Source organism: Cyrtonyx montezumae, unplaced genomic scaffold (assembly GCF_038088225.1).
Source record: "Cyrtonyx montezumae isolate F1298 unplaced genomic scaffold, pur_monq_1.0 scaffold_10, whole genome shotgun sequence".
In the NCBI taxonomy this organism is placed as follows: Eukaryota; Metazoa; Chordata; class Aves; order Galliformes; family Odontophoridae; genus Cyrtonyx; species Cyrtonyx montezumae.
Genome location: NW_027071826.1, coordinates 19,955,707 through 19,979,386, shown reverse-complemented (window position 1 = coordinate 19,979,386; position 23,680 = coordinate 19,955,707). Strand labels below are relative to the sequence as shown.

The 23,680-nt window shown below is 47.3% G+C and overlaps 2 protein-coding genes across 2 annotated transcripts; one reads left to right on the top strand and one right to left on the bottom strand.

The window, feature by feature from the left end:
* Positions 1–582: 582 nt before the first annotated feature.
* Positions 583–10,969, bottom strand: VIPAS39 (VPS33B interacting protein, apical-basolateral polarity regulator, spe-39 homolog). The gene is made up of 19 exons (XM_065751794.1): positions 10,839–10,969; positions 10,656–10,755; positions 9,333–9,470; positions 8,358–8,396; positions 7,975–8,039; positions 7,415–7,471; positions 7,227–7,319; positions 6,627–6,660; positions 6,084–6,186; positions 5,969–5,996; positions 5,709–5,782; positions 5,114–5,189; positions 4,686–4,820; positions 3,892–3,933; positions 3,437–3,526; positions 2,911–2,997; positions 2,440–2,529; positions 1,988–2,092; positions 583–1,745 (listed from the first exon to the last, which is right to left on the bottom strand). The coding sequence occupies exons 1-19, from the start codon at positions 10,929–10,931 to the stop codon at positions 1,725–1,727; spliced, it is 1,470 nt and encodes a 489-aa protein (XP_065607866.1). The 5' UTR covers positions 10,932–10,969; the 3' UTR covers positions 583–1,724.
* A 339-nt stretch (positions 10,970–11,308) lies between these two features.
* AHSA1 (activator of HSP90 ATPase activity 1) lies at positions 11,309–16,804 on the top strand. Its single transcript, XM_065751780.1, has 9 exons — positions 11,309–11,478; positions 11,563–11,753; positions 11,897–11,979; positions 12,317–12,434; positions 13,941–14,029; positions 14,318–14,452; positions 15,179–15,280; positions 15,804–15,855; positions 16,276–16,804. The coding sequence occupies exons 1-9, from the start codon at positions 11,399–11,401 to the stop codon at positions 16,446–16,448; spliced, it is 1,023 nt and encodes a 340-aa protein (XP_065607852.1). The 5' UTR covers positions 11,309–11,398; the 3' UTR covers positions 16,449–16,804.
* The last annotated feature ends 6,876 nt before the right edge of the window (positions 16,805–23,680 follow it).

The window sequence follows — 23,680 nt, the reverse complement described above, 5'->3', positions numbered from 1 at the left end:
GTCAAAGGTGGTCCACCCTCTCCACCCAGAGTGCTGCGCGTCATTCTGGGCTCTTCAGTGCAAGAGGCGTGAATACATTAGAGTTTAGCAAAAGGACTGTAGCATCTTTCATATAAGATGCCAAGAGCTAGGATTGGTCAGCCTGAAAAGAAGGCTCAGAGAAACTCATCAACACGTATAGTTGATGGGAGGAAATGAAGAAAAGAGACCCAGGCGCTCATTAATGGTGCCTGGTGACAGATTGTGACACACTGGGCTCAAAGTGAAACATGTGAGATTTTATCTGAGCACAATCCTTTTATTTTTTTAACAGTGAGGATAGTCAAATGCAGGAACAGAATTAACTAGGTTGAGAAGCCAGTATCTCCAGCTGTGAGATACTGAAAACCCAGCTGGAGACAGTCCTGGTCCACCTGCTCCAGATGAACACACCTGAGAAGGTAGAGTAGATCATGAAATCCCTTCCAACCTAAGCAAACCTAGGATTTTCTGGGGAAGGGGGAGAGGAAAACAAACAAACAAACAAAACAACCACCCAAGAGTGACCACAGAAACTGAGCTTGCACTTAGTGCACAGTGCAGTAGGAGCCCAAACCTGCCCTCAGTCTGGTACATGGCTATATGCAACCTTCAGCTCTGTGTGACCACCTCCAGGGCAGCAAATGGTCTTACAATACTGAAATGAGTTAATCTGTGCCGATGGCATAGGTGTGAAATAAGGTACTGCTGCAAGCAAGGCTTCTTCATGGTGATACTGTGCATTTCAGGATATGAGAAAACACTCTGCATACTCACTTTGAAGGTGTGATAAATTCCTCAGTGTCAGCATAGAGCAGCAAAGTGCATAATGCGGGAAGGAAATAAACAGCCCGAGGATAAAGAGACAGCTTTATTTAAAGAATTGACAAGAGGTCTGGAAGGATGAAGCCAGCAGTTGCCTGAGGAGTTGTATTTTTGAAGTGCAATTCAATCCTTCCTGGGATCATCAGGTTTGTGCTAAGTGAAAGTGGTCCCTTCTTGCTCTCCATCCAACCTAGCACAGCTCTGACCAGCTCCACACATGGTGCCCACCCTTCCCTGATGAAGGGATCAGCCGAGAGCTGCCAAGTGCCAGCATGGGGATACTGGCAGAGGCTGCTGCCCTGGCTCACTGCAGGAGTTCATAAAAAACCTCTTCTCCTGGTGTGAGCCACAACAAACCAAGAAAGACTTCAAGGTGCAGCTGACCCTTCCCCCCTTCACACTGATGCAGGGAGAACACAGTCCAGTAGGCCTTGTTCTCTCCACAGCTATGACTGGTGATGTCCAAGCCAGCCTGAACGTTACAAGGACTGGTCAGCACTGTCTACTGGAGACCCATGAGTGACCAACCTGTTCCTTTGCTAGAGTGAGCCCAGACACCACAATAAGCAAACATAACTTTGCCTGGTCCAGCAACTTCCCTCCATAAACAAAAATCATCCCTGGCTTACAACCAGGTCAAAGAGAATCAGATTCCAAAAAGAATCAACCCTCGTGGATCAGTACCATGGTTTCACGGGATGTATCAGAGCAGCTGCCTTCAACCAGCCTGAATGCCTCTGTCCCACGAGCACCCAGTGTCACTGACAAACACTGATCATGCAATGAGTAGTAACAGAGCTGCTCTGTTGGCACTGGACCAGGTTTTACAGTTTCCTTTTGTACTGGCAAGGCAATGTCCAAGCAGGTTGCTTCACTGGTGCTCAGTTCTTCCACCGGATTTGCTAAAAGAGAGAACAAAGTATGACTAACATCAGGCTGATCACAGTTCCCTCAGGCCAAGTTAGCAAGGCCCAGACCATGAAAAGCACAACCATGGCAGTAAGATGCTACTTCTATCAGTGTAACTCCAAACATAACATTAACTTCCCAGCAGAGAGAAAAGGATGTAGGATTCATCCCCTTACTGCATACCTAGCCTATGGCTGTCTTCAATGAGTTTCTAGGAAAAGTAGGTGCTTCTTACCATGTTATTGAGTAGACTGTTTATCTTCTCTTCTTCTGCAGAGCCCCGCTCCACCTTGCATTTATATGCCATCAGCTGGATGCGATCCTTTAGATCCCTGTATGTCTAGATAAATAACAAACCAGCATCCATTTGAGCGAGGAGGACGCTTCATCACAGTTAGGTGGTGCCTTGCAGATGAGTAAGTGTCAACCCCTCAACCTCCCCTCAAGTTCCAATCAATAGCTTAGGTCTGCACAGTCCATTTGCAGAAGCAGACAGGCCCAGGCACAGCACATACCCTAGAAGCCATGCTCCTGGCTCACTTGGCTTTCACTAAGAGCAATACGCTGTTCCCAAGCCACAGGAATAAGCAAAGCCTGCAAGGCACCTGACAGTAGAGTGACATGGTAATGTTAGGGAGAAAAAGCAGGCTTTTGTCCTCTCTCTTCATAAACACAGCAAAGACTTACATCAATCACCACATCATGGCACTTGTATTTGGTGGCAAGGTTCAACCGTGTTTCCACATCCTCTACTAAGCGCACGTATTCCTGCAGCACCTGCGAGGGAAGGAAGGCAGTCAGTTCCCTTTTGCAGGTACTTCCTGCCTCCTTCTTTCACACCAGTTACAAAATCTTTCAAGGGCACTGGTTACACAGACTTGACCCTTTCCACCCCAGGGTAACAAGGGGCTAGGACAAGTCTTCTAAGAACTGCCAGAACAGTAAAGCTCTCCTCAGAAAGCCCCAAGTCCTGTGTGATCTCATTCCTATGGATCAAGTTAGCCGTCCCGATAGATGAAACACAAGGAAAGTTAAGTAGCAAAAACAGCTGTCAATACACTGTGGAGAGCATGCTCTGCATGCAGATCCCCTGGGGCACCGGTCATGCTATAAATCTCAACGAAGGGCAGAAGACACAGGCAGTGGTTCTTTGCTCACCTGGACAGGTGCATTGTTCCTCTGCAAGATTTCCACCACCCGGTGGAAGCCAATAGGTGCCTTCTTCTTGGTGTAGCCCAGCCAGTTCTGAAATGACAGCCAAACCCCAAATTAATCCTAAAGGGCAATCCTTCCAAACATTGCCAGAGGAGGCTGGAATCAAAGAACATGGCTGCTACAGATTGAATCTGAAAGCAAGAAACAAGTTTTTTCCCCAGTGAAGGGAGAAATAACATCTTCCCATATGCCAGCCACCACACGTACCAATGGCAGAGCCCTTCATCCAGTGGCTAAGCTAAGGCTGGCTGCAAACCACCTGGTAACAGGGCACAATGGTAGCCCCCTTCTCTGTCCCAGCAGCTGCAGCTGGTTCAGGCCCAGCAGAGCTCAGGGAAGGGAGGAACACATAACACCCTGCAGCAGAGATGCTGGGCTCTACTGAAATAAAACAAGTAGCAAGCCAGTTTATCAGTATCAGACATCAGTACGTGGAACTGAGTCCTCAGTAAGGCTTTCCCCAGCTCACCTTGGTGGTTAAGAGTGCATCCACATCCTCCCAGGCTCGTAGCTTGGCACGGGCAGCCAGGGCAGTAAGCACATACTGCTTATCAGGAATCTACAAGGCAGAAAGCTGCACTCAGAGCACTAGCACAGCTTAGGAGGATAGTGTGGCATGGAGGAGAATAGCACCTGCCTCCACCTTGTCACAACTCACAACAGCCAAGCAAGGAGGTGAGATACTGCCTGAGGTCATGGCCACCAAGCAGGAGGTGGGGTTTACAGGTGATGTTGCAGCTAGTTGGCCCCCATTCAGTGTACCTTTCTAAGCATCCGCAGTGGCCCTACTCAAGAAGAATGCAGTGTTCCCCACCTTGCCCCAGTGCAGAGACCCTCAAACTCCTACCCTGTCCCCTTGCTAAATACAGTTTGGCTGCTCACATTTTCAGCTGGTGCTACTGTACCAGCTGGAAACTCACATACCTTAAATGTCTTCTTCAGATTGGTTGGGCTGCTGAATGTTCCCTAGAGAAAGAAAACAGTAATTGCAAAGCAGGCAGAGAACACCAAGGAAGAGGTTCATACACCTTCAATTGCACATGATGAATGTTCCTGCTACTGAAGTCTTCAAGCTTTTTGCTCATGACAGCAACAAAGCGGGGAAGAACTGACAGATGAGAGCAGTTAACCCACCCCATTAGCTCTCTGAGGCTGGTGCACTTCCAGTACTTCAGAGACCAGTAGCCTTATGTGACTGAGAGCTAATTCTGTCCACTTGGAAGCTGCAGCATAAGATAGCTATTTCTTTTAGGAGGCTGAGGCCCTGACAGGCCACTCCAGGCTGAATAGGTTCATAGGTACATTAGGTTGGAAAGGACCTACAAGATCATCTAGTCCAACCATCCTCCTAACACCATCCCTACCCACTAAACTACTAAACCAAATCCCTTAGCACCTCATCTAAACACTTCTTGAACAGCGCTAGGGATGGTGCTTCAACCACCTCCCTAGGCAGGCCATTCCAGTGCCTGACCACTCTTTCAGAGAAAAAACGTTACCTCAAATCTAATCTAAATCTTCCCCGGCGCAATGTCCTGTCTTAGAGAAGAAATCTCCAAACTGGCCCTGGAAGGCCAAGGGGAGCTAAATTCCTGTCTCTCTTACAGATGAAATATGACCTACCTCCTTCTCCTTCCATAACAAGCACAGTTTAACCACTCCACATACTAAGGGCTACTGGGATGAGACATAACCCTTGCTTTTTACATTATCCTCACCTCAGCCTCTGTGTAGTGGTAAAAACAGGAATAGAAGAGAGTGGTCACAAGTGGCATGTTGAGAATTGAGGCCTTGCGAGGGTATTTCCGAAATATCTCTGACTGCCCACCCATCTCCAAGTGTCGATCACTGGTCTGAGGAAACGAAAGGACAGAGGGAGAACATGAGTCAGGTGAGCTGCCTGACCTGGTCATTGAGTATAGACCTGAGTAGAGTGCTGTGATAGCACAGCACCAGCACAGCCCCAGTGAGCCCTCAAGTCTGAGGTCTGGTATTCCACACATGGACCTGTAACAGCAGCTTAGTTAGCAATTATACTACACTAGCCAGATAGGCTGTTTAGATACAGTGTGGTATGAGTTTGAGACAAATAGAGATCTCATAGTTAGTTAGCCACCTTCTGACTAGCAAAATAAAGGTTTCATACCTCAATGATGATCTGTCTCTCCAGCAGGGTATAATGGTCTTGGATGTGTGAGATATCCTCGGCTGAAAATGGCAGCCTGGCCATACATTCAGGAAGAAAACACTGTCAGCAGCTCTCAGCTTAGTACACCTGGAAAGATGTTCTTCCCTGCTGAATGATCTCTCCGCATACAGGGATGTTGGGAACACTTCCTACTCTTCCCAGCTTTACAGCCTCAAGCTTCTGCCCCACCAACTCTGCACTTGCTGCCCTCTCTGACTGGCTTCTACTAGATAGGCTCCAGAAAAAGAAAAATTATGTGGCATCCCTAGAACCACCTAAAGCTGATGTTATCAATTTCCTTAAGTGCTCAAGCACCCAAGCTTTCACCCTTCACACCCTTCAGAATGTCTCTGAAGCACTTCTGGCACGAAGTAAGCAGCAAAAGATGCTAATTCTTCCTCTCTGTTATGTCCACAATACAACACTGCCACTGAGGTAAAACCATTATCAGCTCTGGAACTACGTAAATGCAGTGCCAGGACAGAGGTCTAATTTTCTTTATTATCAGCTTTTGTGAAGCACCCACTTATGTTCTCTCACACTTTTTTCTTACCCAATGCAGCCTTTCAGAAATTCCCTCCTCTTTTCTACATCCTGGATGTTCAAATGCTCCCGATACTGTGAGAGCTGGAGAGAGGGAAAAGAAGCAGTCTGTTCTCATGGATTTGGGACATTCAGAACCTCAGGGGGCAAAACAGGAATGCAGAGCTTATCCAAACAAGCAGGTATCCCGCAGCCAGCCTCTCCCTCCCTCTCCTATGCACTGCATTCCTTTGCCAAGGAGAGGGAGCTTCTGCTCCAAGGAATACTCACAGCAACTTCCTCAGTCCTGTCTAGGAACCTGCAAAACAGAACAAGCAAGCATTAACTTGGAGGCAGGTTCCTAGCAGAGTGCTCAGCCCTGCCACACAGCTGGACAAACCCTCACCTGAGCAGATCCAGAAGCAGCTTCTGCTCACCCGTTTCTTTGAGGAAATGGATGAGATGACATAAGGCAACCTGCCGCACCTCCAGCTCTCGAAACAAGATCTCTGCAGGAAAGGGGGGTACACGGGTACACACATGGGGGGTAAACAAAGTTAGCATGACCAAGACTGATGGGGCTAAGTGTAGTGCATGGAGCTGCAAGTCTTCAGTAGGATTCAGCAGTATTAACCCAGCTCAAAGCCTGGAGTCTAGAGCACAGGAGAAGACTATTCACTGGGCTGCCAGGTGGATTCACAGCAGTGCTACCATTCAGAATCATTTCCATTTACCCTATCACCACCACCACTGCTCAAAGCTCCTCCCTGGGACTCTCCCAGGCATCACCAACCCCCTCCCACATCACACTCTCCACAGAAATATTTCATGCTCAGCAAAGCAGAGTTACTTCAGCTGCTGTCTCTGGGACTTTCACCCAGTACAAAAACCATCACCTTTACCCTTAATTGAAACACACTATAGAAACCCTGGCCCTAGTCATACTTACCTCTTCTTAGCGTCCGTTTCAGGAATATCAGGACCTGTGAGCACAGAGGGGCAGCTCTCAGCTGAACATAACAGTCTCCACCAGAATTAAGACAGACAACACAGTCAAGCTTAGCCAAGGCCTGGGGAATCTTATGCAAAGGGTCTGTGAAGGCACATACCATACAGCTCTTACAGCACTCAGGTGAATTCTGCTACCTGCAGACACAGCTTAGCTAAGTGAGACTGAGATTTACAAAGAAAAACCTTCCCCTGAAGGATCCAAGGGCTTAAAAGACCTGGATCAGGAACTGGAGAGGTATCTCAAATCTGTGCTGTGATAAGCAGATAAAACCTTGGCCCTCGAGAAATTGCTGCAAAGAGCAATTTCTGGCTGACCACTGTTAGTGCCTGACATAAATTCTGCAGACTGGCAGGAAAGTCAGCAGCAATATGGAACTTCTCAGCCATAGGCTTTGGCAATTTTCAGTAACTTCTTGTTTTGAACTGAAGAACAACCCCAACCTTGCAGGATTAAATTGCCAAGTGACTGTATTCACACAAGCACCCTCTGTGGGTCACTCAGGAAATTCCAGCCCTATATGGACCCAGCAGGACTCACAGCTGTAATGACATTTCCATCATGTCCCGCCACAGCTTCATCCAAGAGTACCAGCTTGTCCTGCAGGGAGCGAAACCTCTCTAGAGAACAGATCTGGAGATAAAAAGAGGTTTAAGTAAGCATACAGGACACCAGTAACAGGTTGGGAGCATTCACGCTCCCTAGCAAGCAGATGGAAGAGTCCTGACCTTGCCCCTCTGCATTCGCCGGACCGTATCTCTGGGGCTCCAGTCATTGCTGTAATCCTGCCATGAGAGAAACAAAGAGCTCAAGAGGCCAGTTCAGAACAGCACTTCCCAACCTAGTTTCGATTTGTGCTGGATTAGTGATGGCCTAAGGTGCCATTTCTCAGAATTCTCATTCAGGTGCTCCAGGAGGATGGTTAACAGCATGTTAACATCCTCAGTCTTCTGGTGCAGATGCTGGGCATTCAGAGTTTATATGCTGGTTGGGGAGAAAAAGGCTCAGAGGTTAACATAAAATCTTTCTATTGCTTTGATAAAGGCCATCACTGCATCCTTTACAAGAAGTGCATTTCAATTGTTTTCACAGAGACAGCTGGGCAAGAAGGAATAACTAATCTCCCCCGACAAAATTCCTGATCTTGGGGAAGAAACAGAAAACACCGACTCTACGTTTTGCAGCTCCCTTTCCTAATCCCTGCATCGCCCTCTGCTGTCTGAAACAGCAATCAATCACTTTTTATGAAACCCTTAGAGTACACAGTGCTGTCATGTGAGCTGCTCACCTTGTATTCAGCTTTTGGTCTGCGCAGTTCTGGGGCATAGTTCTTAACTCCCATGTCTGAGAAGGCTGGAAAAAAAAAGACAAAACTGAGTAGCACATCAAAATCTTGATTCACACCCACTTCCAAAACTGCCCTTTTCTTGCATCTGTGGTAGATGCAAACTCAAACAGCAAATGGCAGTATAAAGTTGCTCAAAACCCAGTGGTCATCAGCACGTAATCAGATTCCCTCGAATGATCACGCCAACACTTTGGCTGGTTTCCTGAACAGCTCTCAGACAACTGATTTCTGCAATGCTAGGAAAATGACACTGCACTTTTTTGGAGATACTTTGGTTTATGTAAACTTGTACTCTCTCTAAATGAGACGGGTTCAAAACTTACCATCTGAAAGGGATGATAAACTCGGAAGTCTGTTTCGTCCTGCAATCAAAACAAATGTCATGAAAATTCTCTTCACTGGCAACACCTCTTGCAGAGGGAACACAGGTTCAGACTGCAACCTGGTGAGCTGTCACTATGCGAGCCATCCCTATAAAGTCATTTGTGCTACGGGCATAGCTGGGGCTCACCTGCTTTGCAGTCTGAGTCTTTGAAATAGCCTGTGGCATCACAAAGCATACTGTATCCTAGCTCTATCTTCCCCCTCACTGCCATGGCTAACAGAAGTTAGAGAGCCTAATTTGCTCATCTACCTGCATAGCAGAGGCTCCAGCATGCAGTATTGCTTAGTCCACTGCAACACGGACAGTTTCATTCACTAGGACTACAATTCTGATGCCTTTAATTATCACAGTCTTATCAGATACATCAGTAGAAAAACACCAGAAAGTGATAAACTAGAAGCTAGCTTGTTGTCCTGTGAAGTAACAGAGCTGAACTCTTGCAAGCTGTTTAATTGCCCAGTGACCTGCTGCACAATCCCCAGCCAGCAGCTACACCACCACTGCTGCTACCTGGTGTCCGCAGAAGCAATCAATAGCAGCCAGATGGGCTCCAAATAAAGGACAATCAAACTAGCTGTCTTCTCTGCAGTGCTGAGGGTCAAATGAAGCCTACACAGATCAAACAAGCCCTTTTGTAGCCTGTTCTTTTCCACTATGAAAATAGATTGCACTAACGTGTTGTGCTCTACCTTCCTGTTCTTATAAGCTTGGTTCCACAAAATCCTCAAAGCTGTGTCCCCTAATGGAAGAGCTGGCTACCTCTGCACAAGACAGGCACAGTCACCACCTTCTGACCAATGAGAGAAAAATAATTAGAGCTTCCCTGTTTTGTAACACGCTGAAATGATTTACGTAAGATAACGCAATTTCTCCTTGATACTCCTGAGGGAAAAACCTGTATGTGGAGCCTCACCTTTGAATAGGTTGCTCAGGGAGTAGGAGGAAACCTGCTTGGGAAGAGCATAGGAGGAAGAACCCTTCTGTAGGCTGGTGTCTCGGCCCTCCAGGGAGCTGCTGCTGGAGGCTGTCTCTTTGATAGACCAGGAGATGCCTACGCACAGACAGAGGTCATTTAGAACACAGAATGAAAAGAAACACTCTGTAAATAAAGATGTTGTAGCAGGGCAGGAATATTACCAAGCATGTCCTGGACAGCTCTGCACTAGTATATCAGCAAAACTAGACCCCCAGCACATAATTTCAATCTCATGTCATACTGCTTGTCATACAGTTGTCTACTGCTCCTCATAAATGGTTGCACTCAGCAGTGTTGCACAGCTCACTATGGCTTATACTGGGGAGAAAAAAAAGAGGAAAAAAAAAAAGTACACCCCACTGAACATTTGTGTGTCATTGTATGGGGGTAAAGCACAACCCAAAGGAACAAAGCAAGACAAAGAATCTCTGTCTTGAATTACAGAAGCATTAGAGCACACCTTCCTGGGCACTGCAAAGGTAAGGTAATGTTCCTCACTGCACAGACAAAACAGCTGTCAATGCACACATACTGCTGACACAGTGCATTTTTCTCTTTCCTGCTTCTTTGAGACACAGCTGTCTCCTCTTTTCATGTGGCTGCACAACACAGACAAGTTTGGAGACATGGTGGTACAACAAAACACCTGATAGGTAAAGACTTCAGATGGGAAAAGGAAAGGTCAGAACTGGTAGGAGGAGCTGCAGCACAGGAGAGGAACAGGCTCCTTGAAGGCCCTGTGGGCGACCCATGTTTTAAGACCTCACTCTCTGAGAGATGCTCACTGGCTGCCATTATCTGTGGGTCATGAACTCCAAAATCCAGCAGACTACATTGGGCACTGTTTGTGAGCTCACATCTGTCAACCCTAGGAACACATTTACAACACTCTTTCAGACTGTAACCACAGGAGACAGCTTAACACACACACTGAACCATGGAACGCCTCCTTAAAGCGCTGCAGGGAATAGGAGAATGTTAAATAGTGACATTACAGACAGTGATGTGAAAGAGAATCCTACAGATGTGCAGAGCACAATGAAGCTATGGCTTTGCATCTGAAATATCTGCTTTAAGCTCAGATGCATACTGGGGAAAGCAAAATGAATTTTATCCACCTGTCTGCACTCCATCTCTTTATTATTTGGGCCTCAGCAGACCCACGTGGGGACACCACGAGTGACGCGTGGGGGCTCGTGAGGGCGATGGGAGAGCCCTGCCGGCCAGCCCCACGGCCAGCCCGCAGCACCCCGCACTTACTTCCCACGGGCTCCCCGCTCCAGCTGACCTTCTCCAGGTCATCATCGTCATCGTCCACGATGTCCCGAAGGCTGTTCACCGCCCGTTTGGATTCCTTCAGCTGTGGGAAGAAGACAGTCTGCGCACACGCCAGCGCGAGGCCTCAGCCCAACAGCTCGGGGCGGAGGGGAGTCAGGCACCCACCTGGGACAGCTCGTCATCCTCATCGTCGAAGGTGAAGGCCCGGAACTTGGAGCTGTGCCAGTACTCCTCCTCGTCCGCCCGCGCCCTGCTCATCTGCAAGGCACCACGCGGCCCTCAGCCGCCGCTCACCTCCCCTCGCTCCTCTCCCTCCCGGGGCGGCGGTACCGCAGCGACACAGCAGCGGCGGAAGGGCGGCCGCCGCGCGGGGCACTCCGGGACGCGCCTTCCTTCCGCCCGGCCCCGCGCCGCCGGAGGACTACAGCTCCCGGCGTGCCCCGCGCGGCACCGGGCTGCGCGCCGCACCGCGAGTCCCGGCGTGCGCTGCGCGGCGGCGCGGGGTCGGGCCGGCTGCTGGGGGCTGCGGGGCGGCAGCGGGGCTCGGGGCGGCTCCGGGAGGAGCGGTGCAGGGCCGGAGCGCCCGGCGGAACGGAGAAACTAGGGCGAGGAGGGGGTGGGGGAGGAGCCGGAAGGACCGTGCCGGTGCCGGAAGCCGGGAGGTGGCGCGGGGCCGGCGGTTCTAGCAGTTTCCACGGGCGGTCGGAGCGGCGGCGGCGGTCCCGATGGCCAAGTGGGGGGAGGGCGACCCGCGCTGGATCGTGGAGCAGCGGGCGGACGCCACCAACGTTAACAACTGGCACTGGTGAGCGGCAGCACCGGGAGGGACGCGGAGGTGGGGGGGGCCGGGGCACGGCGCGGGGCGTCACGTCGGCCGCTGTTCTCTTAGGACGGAGCGCGATGCGTCCAACTGGTCCACGGAGCGGCTGAAGGCGCTCCTGCTGCCCGTCAGGGTGGAGGGCGACGAGGGGGCCTGCGAAGTGACCGAAGTGAGCAAGCTGGACGGGGAGGCCTCCATCAACAACCGCAAGGGGAAGCTTATCTTCTTCTACGAGTGGGCCATCAAGCTGGCCTGGACGGGTGAGTGGCGGCAGCTGCTCTCGTTTCAAAGCCGGTTCAAGTGTGAAACGATGATTAGTTACAAAGTGCTGTGCCGTGGTACGAGACTGTGTGTAGAACTGGAACGAGAGCCTTTAGTCTGAACAAAACCATTATCGTTGCAGGTACCTCGACCACGGGAGTGAAATACAAAGGTTACGTGGAGATTCCCAATCTCTCAGATGAGAATGACGTTGATGAAGTGGAGGTAAACCTAGCTGCAGGCCAGTACTGCTGGGTGCCCCTCTGGTTAGGGGGAATTCACAGAGCAGGAGTATCTTTTCCATGGTAGCTTTGAATATTAGAGGCTGCTACAGTTGTGTTGTATCATTATATGATGTCAGTTGTCCAGATACACAGTATTGGTAGGATATGAAACTTTTTAGGTATATATGCATGTCAACATAGGCTGACAGCAGGTGAAGCACAAAGCTGTGCTGCTGCTTGTGAGAGTTTAGCACAAGTCCCTCTGTGATGTCGAATCAAGCACTGGAAAGACTGTGCAGGCATTGATTTGTTAACTAGCACCAATCCTTCTTGTTTAGATCCTAGTCAGCCTTGCTAAAGATGAGCCTGACACTGACTTGAAGACCCTGATGAAGCAAGAGGGTGCAAAAAAAATCAGAGATGCAATAAAAACTTACATCAGCACTCTCAAAACAGGTATGTGAAAAGAGGTGTTGTAAGACCTATACAGGTTAGTGTTGAATGTGAAAAGAGGAAGGAATACCATTTCCTCACCGCATCTCCACAGGAGGGTGGTCTGTGCAACACCAGTTATCCGTCTCTTTTGGAAGTGGTTTGCAGTTGGCAAGAAGTGCTGCTACCTCTGGGCACTGTAGCACAGCCCAGAAATACTTTCTTCAGTGGTAATCCAACAGTTAACAGTGTTTTATGACTGTCCTTTGTGTACCGAAGCTCAGCAATAAAGGAAAATGAAACCAGTAAGATACGTTTGCTACCACGCTGATGCAGAACATCTCCTACTATGTGTAGCACAATCTGGCCTTCATCTTGCTGTCTCCCTTTGAAGATGGCCTTTTCTCTTTTGCCACACTGCTGAAGGCAGCTGGTGCCGTTAGGGTTTGAGAACTACTGACAACTTGAAATTGCTCTGCTGATTTTGCTGGTGTCAGTGATTGAGCTGTCTCAGCAGCTGGAACAAAGTGGGTTTTTTAGAATATAAACTGATTCCAGCAGTATGCTTTGGCTGAGTTCAGTTGTGCTCTCTAGTATGAGGTGGAAACGCGCAAGTTCCTTTTATATCTCATTTACTGTATTAGGCCACAGACATTTGTTGTTCAAGTTCTGTTGGTTGCTGTTCTTGGCTCACGTTTCTGTATCCTTGGGTGTTAAGTTTGTGTGCAAGTTGGAAAGTACAGTCACCCAAAAGAAGATGAGAATGCTGTTAGGAAAGATTCACATGATCTTGTGGGCTGGAACAAAGATTAGTTAGTGGGAAATAAGTATTGCAGCATGCAAGGTTATACAGTTTTTAATAACATTCTGATATATGATGGAATTTTGCCAGTGTGAACAGATGAAGAGGAAGGAGTGAGCCAACTGTTCTATAATTGGTAAAGGCAGAAGTGCCAGAGCTGTATAAAAAGCAAACATGATGATGAAAGAGGCTCGAAACTTCTAGTGGAGCTCCGGAAGTACTTCTGGACAGGCCACTGGTTGGACCTCCCCTGGGCTTCTGGGTTTATTACCTTATTGCTTAAAAAGATAAATTAAAGATGGAGTTGGAAGTAATTTGATTCTGTACTATAATGATCTGAGAAAGGGACGAGCAGTCTGGTCTGTAAAGGAATGGAAAAGTATGATTTATCTAGATCAAGATAAAAGCATTTGAAATCTAGTTGCTATCTGTATTGGAGAGAGAGGAAAAAAAGCAATGTGAGTGCAAAGCGAACCTTGATATGAAAGTAGTGTGTAAGATGGTGTATGTTTGGGCTAGGTATAGGCAGGTTTTGTTTTAACCTTTGGTAGGGAGTAGTGGGTGTAGCATAAGACCTGTTATCTTCTTATTTATTTTTATTTCTTTTAACTGGTTTCAAGATGTGGGTGCTAGCAAAAGCAGGCCTTTCCAGTTGTGTATTTCAAAGAGCAGATAAAAGGTTTGCTTGATCTTTTATTAGTTTCGTGAGCACATTCTTGTCTTTCCAGAATTCACCCAGGGCATGATACTGCCCACAGTGAACGGTGAACATATGGAAACAACACCTCAGGTGGCACATAAAGCGAAAGACAGCAAGGTAAATAAAACTGCACATGTGCATTGGGACTCTGACAAAGAGCATGGTGTATTCAATACTGGGGCTATAAGAGCAGCTTCTCCTGCTCATGTGATGCATACTCTCTAAACAGCAGTCTGTGGTGCAGGCCTTATTCAAGGAGACTGATAAATCTGCTTTTTGAACTGAAATAAAGTATTGCATCTTTTCCTAAGGCCTTTGTTTTTGTCTTGGATATGTGGCTGCTTGTTGGGGTTTTGGAGAAAAAAATATATGAGTGTGTTCCAGTGTTGTTTGTTGTTTTGCTAGGCGGCTGCGAGCAGCGGTACTGCCACAGCACAGTCCAAGTCCATAGGAGTGAAGATCCCTACATGTAAGATCAGCTTGAAGGACACGTTCTTAACATCTCCTGAGGAACTCTACCGAGTATTCGTTACTCAAGAGGTAACTCCAGGCTCCTTCTGAGAACTGTTGTGTGCTGCACATAGGAGGTTGTTCCTAAGAAGCTTTTTAAGACATTCTGTTGGACTCTCATAGTCCATGAGAATGGGATAAGAAAGCTGGTCTGCAGAACAGTTGCTTAAAGCTCGCGTGTGCGTTTCTTCACACAGTTGACAAGAGTGGATTAATGCCATCCGGAAGCCAGCTCCAGACTGCTGTCAGCACCTATCTGTAGGTGTATCCCTTCTGCATGTGATCAGATTGGATTGGGATTTACATTTGTGTGCTTTTTGATATTTTTTTGTTTAACTTCTAAGTTTAGGTATTATCAAAGCCTAATTATGGAATAGATTCCTCTCCCTTACATACTGTGTAAAATACATAGTCGTTTTTTACGGTTATTTAAAATCTTAGTTTTCAGTTCCCCCTACTTATAAAACTAAAGGTTTGTTTAAAGAACTCGAAGGTTAATCAAATTGTGGTTTAGAGAACAAGGCATAGAACGCTCAGTGAAAGCCAGGGGTTCTTCTCCCTTGGTAAGCAAAATGCTGCTGTATCAGCTGTAGCCTCGCTTCTCTGGCCAGGGCAGTGTTTTTGTCTTTTCTTGGTGAAGGAACTTATTCTTACCTCTTCTTCCGGAAGTTTCATAGCTGGATGGGAGGTGTTAGCCAACAATTTTGCAAGCAGGTAGCATCAAGTAATCTAGGTCTTTTCCTAAATTCTTTTCAGATGGTCCAAGCTTTCACCCACGCACACGCAGCCCTGGAGGCTGATAAAGGAGGCAAGTTTCAGTTGCTGGATGGCAGTGTCACAGGAGAGTTTGTTGACCTCGTAAGTACTAGCTAATGCAGCACTAATGCAGCTGTGTCTTGCTTTGGGGCAGCCTTTTTGTTTTTGAAAAAGCAATTTTGCAATAGTCCTTCAATTTGCTAATCACAAATCTGTTACCCAGTGGTTTCCTGTAATTGCTGTGGCTACTGAAGGGCTACTCAGAGGATGGGTCTGGGTGTGGGACTTAGGTCTGGGAGAAAATCTGTTGTCTAGTCCTGCATCTGTCCTGTGTTTGTACGATTTTAATTATTTATTGAGGGTGGGAGAAGTGTTAATATAATTAACTGACCCTTTCCCTCTTTAGCTCATAGTGACAGAAGTCACTTTATTCTTCTGGGCTGAGTTCATTATCTGCTTCAGCCTTCCTGTACAATGGGTGGAAAGAAATGGCCACTTAGATTCAGGCTGTGGTTTTCTCAGGGCACTCTTTAAAGGCTTCAGATCAAGCACAGTTATAGTTGTTTTCAATTAGACTGCAGAATTTGTGAAAAAAATATTTATTCTCAATCTCTTTGTTTTTAAGGTCCCTGAGAAGCAACTTATTATGAAATGGAGATTTAAGTCTTGGCCAGCTGGTAAGTAGTCCAAATTGGACTATGGTATTACAGTTGTAGCCTGGGTTTGAAGAATTCAAGCCCTGCTTGCCACACTTCACTCTGGGGATTGACCAGGGTGCCTTAGCCAGGTTCATATCCTACACGGTCAAGTTGTAGTCATGAGCTACTACCAAAGCAGCAGCTGGGGATTAGGAACGATGAAGTAGCGGCTTCAGCTTGCTTGGCTGTGACTGCAACTGCTTTGAACCCTGTGAAAATGGAGCTGTCTCCAGCCTTCCTTTGAAAGGAAGGCCTGCAGCTGTCATAAATAGATCCTTCTTGGAAGGATCCCGAGGAGTCTTTTTAAGTGATGCACTGTGAGAGAAGGAGCAGAGCAGCTCCTCAGGCCATCATACAGTGCACTGCACCCTGCTGACAGGTTTGTTTTATTTCCTCTAGGGCACTTTGCAACAATTACCTTGAATTTCACTGACAAAGGTGGTGAGACAGAGGTGTGCTTGGAAGGCAAGGGAATTCCTGCCAGTGAGGAAGAGAGAACAAAGCAAGGCTGGCAGCGCTACTACTTCGAGGGCATTAAACAGACATTTGGCTATGGTGCCCGCTTGTTTTAATAATGGTTGATGGGAAGACGCTGCCTGAAGACTCTGCCACGTGGACTGATCAATTTCTCACCTCTCCCTTTCTAATCTTGGCCTTGCTGCTGGGTAGAGTGGGATGACAGGTGATGAGGAAAGCCATTGAGCAGCACCACTTTCAGTCCCTCACTGCTTCATGCATGTCTCGTGCTGCAGGGGATTCTCTTACATGTACATACTTCTATTGCTAAATAAACCTAACTTAAAAAACACCGCGTACTTGTGTCCTCAGATGGGCTTAAGTTCAAAGGTTTAGTGGCCAGACTGAGGGAGGGATCTGTCTGGAAATACACTGATCAATGAGGATTGTTGATCCTAACGTGATTTACTTCTCATTTCTAAATGAGTGGAGGCCACAAGCTTGGTGCAGTTTTTAGTTTGAGCAGCTGCTTGTTTTCACTGCTTTTGATCTGCTAATAAGTGTTTCAAACCCTTGCCATTTTTGAAGGGATCTAAGATCTTGTTAAAGCCATGCCTCTCTTCCCTTGCATATCCCTCTCTTTACACAGTCCTTTCATGCACTTACACCAGCGCTATGAGAATGCCAATCATTTAGTCACCCAGCATCCAAGAAAATAAGCAGACCACTGCTGGGGAAAATCCCACCTATGAGGTGGTTCCAGCAAGGTTCAGCTACCTCCAAGAGCTTCAGGCCAAAACAAACTAGGCTCTCAGTGGGGGTGGGATTTATTCCCCTAAAATAAACAAGGTACAATTCTTCTGGCTGACCCCACTTCAGCTGTTGCTTCTGCGGGGGAGGAAGAAAAAAACACTGACTTATTCTCTTCTGCTGGTACAGTTTGTCCTCAGAGGTGTCTTCTAAAGCACGTATCCAGGTCTCAGAAGAGGAGAGATGAATTCTGCTTGCAACTGTCAATGCTTAATCAGTAGATTGATTTTTTCTTGCACTATTCTGAAGTGGTTATGGTATAGTACTTACTTAACATCAAGAGCACGATAGTAATCTGAATTCTGTATGAGTGAATAGGAAGTCATAGGCAGGACCAGCCACTTGTATGTAGGCTAAGTCTGCAGACTGGGTCCATGTTTCTTCAGTGCACCCTTCAAGGACATCTGTCTGAGAAAGGTGATGGAGGTATTCTCCCAGGGTTCTTGTGCATGGGTGAGCTATTCTAAGTGTCTCGCAGGCTGCAGGAGGCTGACATGGTATATACATGCACTGAGGTTACTGCATAGCATGTGTCTGCATTTAGACAAAATCCTGGGCTGAAACATGGGAAATGTGAAACACTGGGACTAGTGAGTCTGCTCACAGAGAAGATTAGAACTTTAAAAAGGGAAGAGTTTATTTGAAAATGTAGAAGATGAGCTCATTCTAAGTTAATTTGAATCAAACCTGATACCTGAACTGTGCTGTACTGGCTGCTGACCACACTGCGGCAGCAGTGCTGCTGGCTGCGGGGCTTTGCTGCCACAGCTGAGTGAGGGGAGAAGAAAGCAGGCTGAGCTAGTCACCTGCTGCTGGAAAACTAGGAAGTGTGACAGGAAGGCAGCTGAAGTGGAATTTTAATTGCCTTCCTTTCATCACAAACAGGGTTTACTTTGGGCATCCTGCTGCTACTCTAATAGGACACACTTTGGCCTCAGCCAGCAGCATGGGCATTGAGGCTCTGGGTTTTGCTCAAAGGCTGTCACAGAGGACTCATCCTCCAGCAGAACTGATGCTGCAAGTTATGCCAGTGCTGCCCTGGCTGGATCCATGCCCCTCGGTCTGGCAACCCCCACAGGACAGGTAGCCAGGCTGGGGCTGCACTTCTCAACACAGTGCATGAATTCAACCACCTCTGAAGGAAAGTTTATGCTAAAACACCAGGCTACAAGCTAGCACTTAGACCGAGGGACAGGAGGTATCAGGGTACACTCACTGTAGTGGGGCACAGCAGTGGCAATGCCTTACAGTACTGTTGCTGAGCCTCGCTTTGTTTATACATCATGCTAGTGAAAGTCTGCCTGTTCTCGGCAAAGCATTCACCTATCCATCTAAAGGTGACATCTGGTGCAGCCATACAGATGCTAACAAGGTGCCCTAGACCTTTGCTTTGAAGCATTAGGAGATCTGGGCACAGTCTGCAGACACTCCTCTATTTGGAGGGAGGAAGGGAGAAGTTTGTAAGAAGAGAAGGAAAAGTGAGTTCATATTCCTACGCCAAGAGGACCTTCAACAATCTAAAATGACACAAGCTAAGAGGGAAAGTCTTGTGAATGAAATTAATAATAATAGAACAACTGCAAATCGTAACTTAGCCGTGAACTTTTCACAGCAACCAGAGGTCTAAGATAGATACTAAATGACCGTGTAGCTGTGAGGCAATGGAGATGAGTAAGGGATATCCCTCAAATGGATGAACATGGGGTCCCAACCAATAAGACTTTGGTCTCTGAAGACATACAGTGAATTCTGGAATGTCTTGCAGCTGATGCTAGTGTGCCACTAACAGTTTACATGGATTCAGAACAAGAGTGGACAAATTTATGGGGAAAAAGACAGCCAAAGGTTATTAAACAAAACATCCATCACATCTGTCCTGAGAAGTCTCCTGGCCACCAGCTGCTGGCAGCAGAGAACATACCTCAGGGAAGCAGCAACACACCTGCCCTTCTCTTTGCACTTTCTTTCTAGTTGCTGGCTGTTGGCTACCACCAGAGGCTGGATGCTGGTTTTGGCAGATCTGTTTTGTTGCTAGCAAGAGTCAAATGGACCAGGAAAGGCCTAGTAGAACCCTAGTGACCCCAGTACGTTTCACTACTGAAGAATATAACTGATAAAAGTCTAAAATAATTTAAAGCACCACCAGTGCTATCAAGTCCTTACAAGGCAAGTTTAGAGTTGAAAATGTTCTTGACTAAATCAAAAAGTGATTCAGGAGAAAACAAACATGTACTTGACCTTGAATTGCAAAGCTTTGCACTGAGGTAGGAGCAACCAATAACATGCACACAGGGGGAAATGACAGGGTTGGAGCATGTCTGTGAAAGACACTTATCTGAGTGGGTTATGGTAAATTCTCAAATGAGAACAAATAGCGACAGAAGAGAACAACAGCTGCCTGAGCAGGCCACTGTCTGTAGGCTCTGTGAAGAAATCTTTCTGCAGAGCATTAAGACAACTCAAGTTCCACAGCTTTGTTCTGAGCCTGCTCACATCAAGCAAGACATGGCTTACATGGAGAAGGTCCAGCCGTGGGCAACAAAAACGAGTGCAGCTTCTGAGGAAAACCTGGCAGACAGCATTTGTTTAGTTTGGAGATGAGAAGATAGAGGAGCAAGGCAGGAGAAGAGGGATTGCAATGATAAAAGTTTGCAAATACATGAGAGGTAGGAGCAAATAAGGAAATGTTCTCTGTGACCACTGCAGATAAGATGCACCAGGCTTAAAGCAGGAAGGATTTAGGTTGGCTGCTAGAAAAATGTGACTCCCAGCAAGAACAGTAAAGCTGAGGATTACAGTGGCCTTTCCATCTTGGGAGAGCTTTAAGACCAGGGATGAGAGGGACCCATTAGTGATGGATGATTAATCTCACCCTCACAGTAGGGTGATGTAGTTTTGGGAGGCCCCACTGTAAAGTGAACAACCTAAAAGAGTGGTACTCAGAGAAAATAGTGAAGAAGATGGTATATTTTGCTAGTCTTATCTGGATGGTAAACAGACAACCAGTGAATAAAGAGAGGCTCACCTTTTCCAGATGGTTGAGGTTCACTGATAACTCCATGGGGGAGGGATCTCCAACAAGAAGTCCTTCCCTGGTGGTGGTCAGCCCTTAAATGGGGTCTGGGAGAGGTGGAGCCAGGCTTCACCCCTTCCAATCACACAGGTACATTACCTTCACCTGTGCCCCTGTGGCTGACTCAGTGCTCGCTTCAGGTGACCAATCAGTGGTTCAGGCCGTGATTCAACAGTTCCCATACACCCACATAAATCCATTATCCGTGGTCCACCACTCAGGTGCAGAGGCCATGACGTCTGGGAAGGCCTTTCTCATGGTACCTCAGGGTGTGGTGGTCCCACCAAGTGCTGCTCAACTCTCAGAGTCAGTGCCTGCAGGACAGCCCAGCAGGGCCTGATGGCACAGGGTGTGCCGATGGGGATCAGGCCCCCTGGGGGACCCTGCGTGGGGACCTGGGAAGGCAGGGCTGTGGTCCCCACTGCCAGGCCCCACGTGGGGTGAGGAGAATAGCTGACATACCTTCAGGGATCTGGAACAAAGCAGGAGCCAGGCCCTGTCAGCTGGGCTCATCTCTGGCATTTCTGAGGGGCAGCTGGCTGCTGCCTGGCAGGGGAAGGAGGATGAGAAATTCCTTTCCCAATTGTGAATGTGGGGGCCCATCCTCTGTGGCATGGTGTCGCTACAGGAGGTCCCTTTGCAGACTAGAATGCTTGATTCCTGCCTGGAAGGGTATTTTTTCCATCTCCGGAGGCTCAGGTTTAAGTCAAGGCCCAAGGACTGTCATCACAACTATGCTTTGCTGTGTTCCAGCAAAGGCCAGACCCTGTGCTCTGGGCTGCTCCACTCAGCTGCATGTTGCGTGCCAGGGAAGTGGTGCAGCTGAGCCACACACTAGGCTGCAAAACCAGGTTGGGACAACTCACCGAGTTGAGAAGTGGTGTGTGTACAGCAGCAGGCAAAAACACAGCTTGAACCTGCTGCAGGCTGTGGTCTCAGGTGGCACCTCCAGTTCTGGCACTTCCTTTCCTCACATGCAGAGCTAGGGCAGTAATTCTTCCTGTTTCGCATTCTTTTCCTGTGGGATTTCTGTAGGACAGAGTTTTGGAGCAGAGCTCAGCATCCAGCATCACAGGAAACCTCGTCTGACGGATAAATGTGTGTTGTACACAGCAGTAACTTCTGACTGTCACTGCTGGGGAAGAGTGACTTTGCTGCTTCTCCTGTAGAGCCAAGCTGAGGAGATGCTGGGTTCTTCTCATCTGCTCTAATGCAGGACACCTGTTATAAGGGGGTGCTCCTGTAAGGTCTGAGTGTGGAATAAAACCTAGCATTAGGGCTGAGGCACAGGCAGCATACCTCTCAGCAGAACACAATGATCTTGTAGGAGATTTCCTTCCATACTTCTGAGCAGAATTTCAATTCTTGTGGCCCTCCCCTGGCATCCCTTTGTTTCCTGTTTCACCTTTCTTTGTTACTGCTGTTAGTTGAACCTCATCAGTAACTTAAAGCTTCTTTGTGCTCGTGCGATGACAGAGAAAAGCTGTGTCCCACCACGCTCCAGCATCAGGCAAGCCAGGAGATGGGGAAGGAGAGGTAAGTTAATAGACACACAACAGTGCCAAAAGTGGAGGGACACACGAACAGTGCCTCCCTACAGTCAGTTTGCACACATTCACATGCACCCCTGTCCACTGGCATCACCCACCAATGTTTTTCAGCTACCACAACTGTCACACACAATAAACACTGCATATGAAGGAACCATGTAACATAACATGCTGGGGATGGACAAAGCTTGGAAAGAACACGAGTCCTGAACCTTCTGCACCATTACACAATTCAAGCTGTCAGGACTTGAAACACAATTATGAAAGAAACCCAGCGTCCTGGTTTGCGTCCTTCTGCCTTGCCACCTTCTTATTGGAAACGGGGTCAGGAAAATCGGATTCCTTTGAGCATTTGTGATTAACTGGAAACTGCTGTTCACAACATTCAGAAGCATCTGTGTGCATCTCTGCTATTGAAATGTGCTCGGCACCACCACATGCATGTGATAAAGAAGCAAAGCCACCAAGTTCCTGCAACACAGCAGTGAAGGGGCCCAAGGCACTCAAACGCTCAGTGCAGCATCATCCTGCTCATAAAAATCAAAATGTTCTAACAGTGGATGCATCAGTCCCAACTGAATGACATCAGCAACACACACATACATAAAGTGCTTTATTGCAGTGTCAGAATAAAGAATTCTCTATGAAATCATGTAGAAATAAATTTCATATATATTATATATTAATTAAAAAAAAGAATAAACTTATGGAGTGGAAGGTAAGAGATTTATCACTTAAATAGCAGTGGGATGGACAGAATATTTGATGGCATATAAAAATATATTCTTGCTTAATGTCTGCTTTTCTTATGGTGCTCTGCAAAGCCTTCCAGTGTGTAGGGTGCTCATGTGAAGGGGGAACACTACTGCTGCATTTCTTCTACCCCAGTTCATGCCTGTACCTTCCAGTCCACAGAGGCATCCAGGCAGAATAACCACTTGGCTTTCAATCAGATTTTAGTAGGGGCTTAATGCAATAGATGTTTCTACTTGCCCCTGGATGGGAACTGCATTTATTGCAGAAGTTACAGTTTCTTTCCAGGGAATTAGACTGGTTGATATTCCCAGTGTAAACATGGCAGGGTGCAATACCTGGGTAACAGTCCTTATTAGGACTGCTGCCTCAGGGGCCAGTGAAACAAATCAGCTGAGTTATCTAAAATCTCTTTCAAGAAAGACTGTTTGCAGAGGTCCCCCTTCCATGCACAGGTCCAATACTGCCCACCAGAAACATAAGGTTGTTTGCATTAGTTAAGACGTCTTATGGGAATTAAAGTCTTCTGAAACAGAAGGCAAAAAACTCATTCTCCCACAGCTCAGCGCTCAGTTTATTTGCTTTCAGTACTAATGCCTCCGTATCTGTCAGTGAGCCTCCTTACACACGTCTCAGGCTCCCAAAATCAACCTGCAAGATCACTGCCATTCCCTCGGGACCATCTCCATATGAACTACCTCTTCACAGGAAGGGATCAAACATTCACTTCAGCAACAGAGCATGTAGTAGTGATGAAAATTTACCACAGTTTGAGTCTCCATCCACACCTGTTGGTTGCATCTTTCTCCTTACTCATTACATAATGCCTGCCGTCTTAACACTGCCTGCCTTTTGGAAAATGGATCACGTGTGCCTACATGTTGATGGCACCTATAACTGGGGTCTGTGGATCCAAGTGTGAAAAAACAGCTAAATAATTCCACGATAACTTGACTAATACTTTTGTTTTACCAGCAATGAAGCTCTATCTACTGATGTCTATGGATGCAGTATTCCACTAATAACTGAGACAAGAGGATCAAAAGATACTCAGCTTACATAACATAGATTCCCCGAAGAGCTACCTGATAATGGATCTTCACTTATTCTGGAGAAGGCTCTTGGAATTAGGACAGAGCTAGCACAAGATGGCCAAGTCAAG